This window comes from Benincasa hispida, chromosome 10, assembly GCF_009727055.1.
Source record: "Benincasa hispida cultivar B227 chromosome 10, ASM972705v1, whole genome shotgun sequence".
Lineage (NCBI taxonomy): Eukaryota > Viridiplantae > Streptophyta > Magnoliopsida > Cucurbitales > Cucurbitaceae > Benincasa > Benincasa hispida.
Window position 1 is genome coordinate 44,976,998 of NC_052358.1, and position 8,142 is coordinate 44,985,139.

General features: G+C 34.6%; 1 protein-coding gene across 2 annotated transcripts; it reads right to left on the reverse strand.

Moving 5' to 3' along the window:
* Positions 1-1,622: 1,622 nt before the first annotated feature.
* Positions 1,623-5,883, reverse strand: LOC120088678 (AP2-like ethylene-responsive transcription factor TOE3). 2 transcript variants are annotated; one of them, XM_039046098.1, is made up of 10 exons: positions 4,802-5,883; positions 4,666-4,691; positions 4,545-4,575; positions 4,372-4,459; positions 4,148-4,293; positions 4,007-4,051; positions 3,834-3,925; positions 3,607-3,743; positions 3,312-3,488; positions 1,623-2,130 (listed from the first exon to the last, which is right to left on the reverse strand). In XM_039046098.1, the coding sequence occupies exons 1-10, from the start codon at positions 5,278-5,280 to the stop codon at positions 1,918-1,920; spliced, it is 1,434 nt and encodes a 477-aa protein (XP_038902026.1). In that variant the 5' UTR covers positions 5,281-5,883; the 3' UTR covers positions 1,623-1,917. The 2 variants fall into 2 exon arrangements, with proteins under 2 accessions (XP_038902026.1, XP_038902025.1); XM_039046097.1 differs by having other exon boundaries at positions 3,607-3,755; positions 4,802-5,878.
* Positions 5,884-8,142: the final 2,259 nt, after the last annotated feature.

Consider the following 8,142-nt stretch of genomic DNA (forward strand, 5'->3'; position numbering starts at 1 on the left):
CATAGAGTGTTATTGATTAAGTTATATTCACCATTTTAATGAGAAATCTCTGGATGCCATTTTTATTGAAATGAGTTTAAAGTTTAAAATTTAGAATAATTGCCTCAATAAAAAAAAGTTTTAGAATAATTTTTTTTTGAAAAAATGTATAACAAGCATGATTAAAACTTTATTGCAAAGTTTCGACCTATTTCGTATAATTTAACCTTTTATTGATAAATAGAAAAGCAACTTGGGAATGCTTTTGGACAATTAATTGATTAAAGGACATGATTGTGACTATTCATAACTATTTTGATATATTTCCAATGCACAGCCCAATACTTTTTTTTCCCAACATTTTTCCATTTATGCTCATCTTCTCTAATATTAATTGAAGACTCTTTTTGTTATTTTTCTTCTTGTACTTATATCTAAATAGTATTCAAATAATATAAATTCTTTATACTCTCTTTTTTGATATTTTTCTTATTTTGAGTAGCTGGTTTTAATTTGGATTTTGGTGTTTTAAAAGGGAGTTCAATTATAAGTTTAATTCTTTTTGTGTATATATAAAAAAGAGTTCAGTTCTTTAATGTTATGGTTTATGTCAATTTCTATCTAATAGGTTAATTGAAGTTTGGCTTATTTTAAACTTTTAATCTTATGATCAAATCCATGAGTTTTGATTTTGAAAATGAAAAGTTCATGATAATTTGTATTTTAACCTTACAAAATTAATTTTTTTATTCTCAGTCTTCTAATTTGAATTAGAAGAGAACATTTTGTTAGTAATTGAAATGAATGATTGTGTTTGGTATAGCTTAGGTTTGTTTTTGAAAAAAAAAATATTCTTTTAGCTAAGGGTAATTGTGATGGATAGTTTTTTTTAGAGATAATAACTAAGTGTGTAACAACATTTTTTTAAAAAGTTGCAAATATAGTAAATTCTATTATTGATAGACTCTTACTAATGATATGGTGATAGACTCCTACCAACAATATGATCTATCAGACTATCTAATTTTGTCAATTTGTAATTCTTTTACATTATGTTTTATCTGTTAATATTTTGAGTCTGATTGTAATATTTACAACTATCTTAATAATGAGAAAAGGGGGAAAATGAAAAAAAATGTTTGAGAAAATCTTCTTGAAGAAAGTGCATCTTCAAACGATCATTAAAAGTTTATATTTGTACATATTTATTAGATTAGTAAACATATTGGTTGATAAAAATGATCATGAATATCTTAAAATTCAAACTCTATTTAAGAAATTAGAAATAAGCATCAAACCGAACATGATAAAGGACATATTTAGGAGCGATTCTAAAGCGATTGAAATCACTTTTATCTTTCACTAATCATATTAAACTAATTTTAATGATATAAAAATCGTATGCAAAAGTATGAGATTAAATATTAAATTAATTTTGAGTGATTACATGAATGTTTTAGAATGATTTTAAATACGACAATTAACAATTTCAAAATCAATTGAAACATGCACTAAAGCATATGCTCTCAACAAAAAAGTCAAGATTCTAATTGTCCATACTTTCTTATATTGAACGAAGAAAATGACTTTATCGAAAAGTAAAACTAATTAACGCACAATCACTTCGACTAAGAGATTAGACGTCCAAATTTTCACTCATGTGTTTAACTATAGGTTTGATATAAAGACTCCTATCACTGGAGTTACATACATTCATGATCCAACATCACATTGATGAATATTTTGTTTCCAAATGTGAATGAGATGGCCCCTTATTCCTTCTTAGAGAACAATTGTTTCTTGGAAGAATCAATCTTTACAAGCTTAGGAAAGAACTTATGAACCAAAAAGAAACTGAAAAACCGAAAAACCGAAGAAGAAACAAGAAAAATGATTGAATGGTAATGGCAATGCAGAAAAACATTGAAAAAGATAGAATCAAGAGGGTCTATGTAAGAAGTAACATCCATTATTTTTCTGCAGCCAATTTTGGGAAGTTGAAATTTGAAGTTGTGGGAATCCTGATGATGCTGCAGCATTTGCAAATTGTTGAGAGCCACCAGATTGCTGCCATTGGTGGCCTTTACTCAAACACAGTGAAACTTCATCACTTCCTAACCCTCCTTCATTGCTGCTGCTCAACAACTGAATCTACACACAGAAATACAACTTTACAACTTCCAACTCCTTAACTATTGCTGTTATATCTTACCCATATCATTATTATTATGTTTTTACTACCATTGAAACTATTAATCTATATATAGTTTTTAAAAAACAAGCATTTGTTTTTGAAATTTGACAACAGTTAAAATGTTTATTAAAGAAACTCGAAACTAAGGAATTGGGACGATACAAGCATAAATTTTAATAACATAAAATAAAATGAAATTGTTGCCAAATAGGACCTAAATAATGGTATATTATATGTCCCTTAAACAAAGTGTTTGGCTGATTTGGCTCGACATAATCAGTGAAAGTGGATGGAAGGTGGCATGCTCTATAAAAGTGTAAGACCCTGGTTAGGATTATTGATATTATTAGTATGATTAGTTGTAAGGGGTATTCTAGTAATTAGACATTAAGTTTGTAAGATCTTTAGAGCTATAAATGGTAGTGTGGGTGATGTTATGGGGAGACTTTTGTAGTAATTTACTTTGAGGAATTTGAGATAGGGTAACCCTCTCGAAAGGCTATGATATATTGTAGCTTCTTCATTGATATTACAATATAAATCTATATCTTTTAGTGTTCTTTATGTTCTTAGTTGTTTTGTTAGGAGGTATCCTAACAAAAAGAAGATACATTATTTCGACACAAGAGTATGTTGCACATGCCACTTTATTGTATTAAGTTGACCATATCCTTCTATCATTGGCCTATCAATTCACGCCAATTTTGTCATTAATGGATGCAATAAACAGATAGGAATGCTATTAGGAAATAATAATAGTATCAAAGGTATGTTAGCAATTAGTTAGAGAATTTGTTATGGTAGCTTGTTATAAATAGAGGAAATAGGAAAGGGGAAAGGCAAACAATTTTTTGGTGAGATTTAAGACTCGAGAGAATTCTCAAGAGAGGTAGAGTTCAAGTACTTTGAAGACTTGGTTTACCTTATAATTCTATTACCATTTATCTTTCGAATATATTTGGCTCTATCATTGACTTGCCACAGTCATCTTTTCAGTAAATGGTGTTAAATGTAAGGATCACATAGATTGAACACTTTAAGTCTGAGACTAAATGGTCACAATTATCAAAGATCATACTAAAGTCTAAAGTTTATGGAGAACAAAACATTGTAAAACAACTGAAAGCCCAAATCTTACTTGAGAGTTTGATTGATTGACGTGTGGAGAGTAATTGTGAAGAGTCTCCAAGCGCCCATGTTCTGTCGTTTCAATGGAGGGTGGAGGTCGAACGATCATTTCACTACGAAACTGCATTTTCTCTGTCTGAAGGAACCTATATTCTCTACCATTATCATTCTCAAATATACTTGATTCCTGGATTACATCAAGTTGAAATTGTCAAAGACTGTCAATCTTAATTTGAATAGACAGTAAACAGAGCGAGAAATGTCATAAGTTCACATCCAAATCAGAGAGGCTATAACCATTTCACCTGAAGGTTAGATTCATTAGTAATTTGCAAATCAGTATTTGGGGTGACATTTGAGCAATGATTTCCAAATGAAAGTGTGTGTTTTTTAGAGCTTGAATTGCCCAACCTCAAATCAAGATTCTGTTCCAAGACTTTGCCTGATGATGATTCTGCAAAGTTCATGAGAATCAATCGATAGGCTGATCCAAAAAAAGAGAAGACCCACCAAAAAACTCCAACAAAATTACCAGTTGTACTCAGCTCATCCTCATATATGCTGGGATCAAAGTTTGTAACAGCTTCTTTGCCATTATACTTGATTGCAGCTTTATCATAAGCTCTAAAACAAGTAACACTTAGAAGTTGAAGTTCATAATCACTAAACAGATCAACAAACACAAAAAAGCACTCATAGACATACCTTGCAGCTTCAATCTCGGAATCAAACAACCCCAGATAAACGTACCTGTGGAATAAATTGAACCGAATCGATAAAACATAAGCAATTCAATCCAACAAAATAAGTATTCAAGCAAACAATGGCTTGAAGAAATCTTGTTACTTTTTGCCTAAAAACTGGCCCATCCGAGCCTCCCATCTCCCACATTTATGCAATGTTACACCTCTAAATTTCGAGCTTCCTCTCGGATAACCTGAGCTTTGTCTACGAAGAACATGCACGAATTCTTCCTTCGTCAAATTTCCCATCTGTTCAAGAGAAAACCAAATTCAAAAGCCTGGTTGTTTCAAGAAAATTGAAACAGCAATTGAGTGAAAAGAAAGAACCTGCTGCAAATCATCCTCGTAGTCTTCAATACTGAAATTTATGTCTGCCTCTGTTCCTCGAAATTTTATAGCTGCCCTGTCGTAGGCTCTGTAGAAGAACTTCCACATATTGATTTCGATTTTGAGTTCAAAATGAAAGACAAACCAAAAACACAATAAAATCAGGGGCTCACCGAGCAGCTGCATGAGCAGTATCAAATCCGCCTGTTGGGAGTTCATCAAATTCAACAACATACAATTTCATCATCATATAATGTAAAAAAGTAATGAGAATTCAAAGATTTTGATTCATACCCAGGTAAACTTGTTTGCCACAGTCCCTAGTTCAGCAAAAAAGGAAGGGGGAAAAAACCAGAGGCTGTGACTGTGAGTTAATGGCGGAATATTGAAACTAATTTGATAGCTAGGAGAAGTTCAAAAAGAAGCTAACCATATGTGAGATTCCCACCGGCCGGTGCGCCGGTAGAACGTGACGCCGCGATATTGAGAACTCCGGGACCTGGGCCCTCGCCGACTTTTCTTTAACGGCTGCAGAACCGCCATTGGTCTCACAGCAGCGACAGGCTCTGTCTGGCAAAACTTCACGCCGACCCACCGAGCTCGAGGGAACCTAGCTGAGCCACCGACGGCCGCCGATGAAGCCCCGACGTCGGAATCCTCCATGGGGAAGAACTGCCGAGTCGCCAGCGGGTGGGTTACCGAGAAGTTTTTCCGTTGGACTAGTGGTTCTTCCTCGCCGACGCTGGCTTCGTCGGCGTCGGATCCATCCTCCATAACCACCACCGAAGAGCTCGAGTTAGAATTAATGGATCCTATCCATTTTGCTCTGTCTTCATCGCCATCAATCGATGAAAGAACCTCAAATTCATCAGTTCCACCATGATCGGGAGAATCATTGAGATCCCACATTTTCCCTCCCGTCTTCTTCTCAATGCTCAATCGCTAAAACGCACAGCAATCAAGAAGTTCACTGAAAATCCAAAGACAATAAACAAAACGCATTTCCACCCAGATCAAAACCCAAAAGAATTCCAACCCCTCGCATAGTATCTGAGTCTGTAAATTCAATTCTCCATAGGAACAATCAATACCCAGAAACGAAAAACAGAGACCCAAGAAGAGAAAGGAACAAAACAGAGCAAAGATCTTGATGGGTGTTGGTGAATGTTGTAGAAACGGCAAAGAGAAGAAGAAGAAGAAGAGAGCTGCCAATTGCAGAAGAAAGAAGAGAGAAAGGAGGGGACCCCCATCTCTCTCTCTCTAACCACTCGCCAGTTGTCAGTCAATTCACTGCTTTGCCTTTGCTTTCTCTGTTCTCTTCTCTCTCTCTCCTTTACGCTTGATTTTCCTTTTCTCCGTTTCCTTGTGTTTGATTTCTTGTGCCAAATCCGTCAAGAATATCAGGCGTAAGCATTTGGCTTGAGATTGCTCACTCTCAAATCCCAATGCCCGTCTGGTTTGGTTGCCCCCCCACCCCCAGTATCGTATAAAATTGTATGTGTTGGGTTATTGGAGCCAACCACTACAAACTGGAAATTGACTGTGCAACGACTTAGCCCATAAAGCTTTAATTATAATCGAAACTCTTTATTTTTTTCATTTTCTTTGAGATTCTTTTCTTTCCCCCTAGGACATTCATTAGAGCATGAACCAATGTCTAAAGTCAAATTAGGAGGAGAATTAAGATAAAAGCTTCCCATGAGTAGTTAGACACAATTAAGCCTTATTTTAAAGAGTCAAGTGAAACAAAAATTCTCGAATAAGCTCTTAATTGGTTTATACTCCATCTTTTCTCCACATAAATTCTCTTCTGACTAATTCGTCTATAAGAGCCTATGGATAACGCATGTCTATTTTGAAAATCACCTAAAAGATCTTATAGTCAATGTGAAACATCGGTTGCATTTTCAACCACCTTCATAGATTAATAAAGATTAAAGTGATGCGACCCTTACGGTAGATGATTCTATCTTTCTCACATGGCCACATATGACTACTCCCTAGCAATCACATAGTCAGTGTAAAGAAGTCTATAAGAACATCTTAAGAGGTAGCATGAGCCTTTTCAGCCAATCGCTAGCATAAGGCAACACTTGATAGTGCACAGAGTGAACCATCTTTAGGCCTTAGTTATTGCTAGCTTTGAGATGTATTTAAGTGAATTCACATATATGTTTAATTATTTATAGATTTTGAGCATTTGGAGTTAAATTGAGTTTTTAGAGAAACTATTGAGAAAATGCGATTATATGGTAAGAATCGAAAAGCCTAAGTTGTAAGTCAGAGAACAAGAATTGAATAAAAGAAAAGAAGATAACGAGAAAAAGCAATGTTGTTGCAGAAGTTTCAAAAAAAAAAAAAACGCATAGGTAGTGTCTAGACACTGCCAGTAGCATCTCATCGCCGCAAAGGTCTATATTCCATTTCTATTTATTGGCATGTCAACTTTATGCTCAACACCAGACAACACATCAACCCTATGCTTAATGATATGAAAACTTTTTTCCTTAGATATTAAGCATTTTTCTCCAGCATTGTTTTATTGTTTATTTCTAATTTAACTAGATTATTGGTTCCTATTAAATTGAGTTATGGGATGACCGATTATAAACATATATTTCATTTAATTCGAAAGGAGATTATTTAGAGGGAAAAGGTCTATATTCGATTTCTACTTAGTTTTGGGAGTTAGGGAACACCCATAAAAGTGAAGAAAGAGATTCAAGGCTTGAGATTGCGAATCACGATGGAAATAAGGGTGACAAGTGTCATGGAGTTTTTCTTCCATTCTCTTTTTCTCTTTATTAGTATTTCTTTATGGTTTGTTCCTAAAGAGTTTATGTTTTATCGGTAATGACTGACCAAACTTTAATGAATTGATGTAGTAGTTTAGTTTGTTTTTGTTTGACTAATTCAAAGTCCATTTTATATTTCATCATTCATTCATGTGTTTGTAATCTTAACTCATACTAAAAGAATTAGTTCATCTTTGAATTTCTTTAGAATTAAACTAAAATTATAAATTTAAGCAAAATTTACGTTAAATAATCGATGGAGAATTATATGGCAAGTTCTCCAACTCTAACAAAATTTAACCTTCAAGACTTCCACAAATTCCTTGTTACAGACTTGAACATAGAACAAACTTGGAGGTAGGATTGACAATGGGACCAGGGCAGGATCGAGAGGGTTCCCCATCCCCGTCTTCGATGGGAGAATTTAGTCCATCCCCACTCTTATGTCTCCACCATTCGAAGGCGGGGACAAGGGCTAGGATTTCCCATTGGGGGAACAGTCCCCACAGGGACCCATTCCCCATTTCTCAAATTGGCCAAATTAGGGTTGCGTTTGGGCTTGGACACTTTAGTTAGGCTAGTGGGCTAAATGCAAAAAGTTAAATACCTAATCAAAATCTAATCGGGGTCGGGGTCAAGGTCGAAGTAGGTATACCCTCCTTGTCCCTAGACGGAGACCTTAAAAAGATCCCCGATTTGACCTATTCCCAATCAAACTCGGTATCGAGATAGAATTCTATAGAAATCCGACTCCGTAGAAAATTTTACCAATCCTATTTGCAGAGCCTCCTTGAAAGAAAATCTTTCGCAAGGGATGGGAAAGGTTTAGAAAAAACTCTAATTCTCTTTAGAGGAGACATGCACGATGTCCAAATGGCTACCCAAAGGTCCTATCAGGGACTTGGGGTCAATCTTTGCCGTATTATATTTTAATATCTAATATGTTCAAAATATATATTATACTTATTGAATCTCA

Excerpts from the sequence above, each read along its gene's own strand:
- LOC120088678 (XM_039046097.1), bottom strand. The coding sequence starts at position 5,280 with ATGTGGGATCTCAATGATTCTCCCGATCATGGTGGAACTGATGAATTT. Across the intron at positions 4,294-4,371 it reads ACGAGGATGATTTGCAGCAG|ATGGGAAATTTGACGAAGGA; the intron begins GTTCTTTCTTTT and ends TCTCTTGAACAG. Across the intron at positions 4,052-4,147 it reads GGCCAGTTTTTAGGCAAAAA|GTACGTTTATCTGGGGTTGT; the intron begins GTAACAAGATTT and ends TTTATTCCACAG.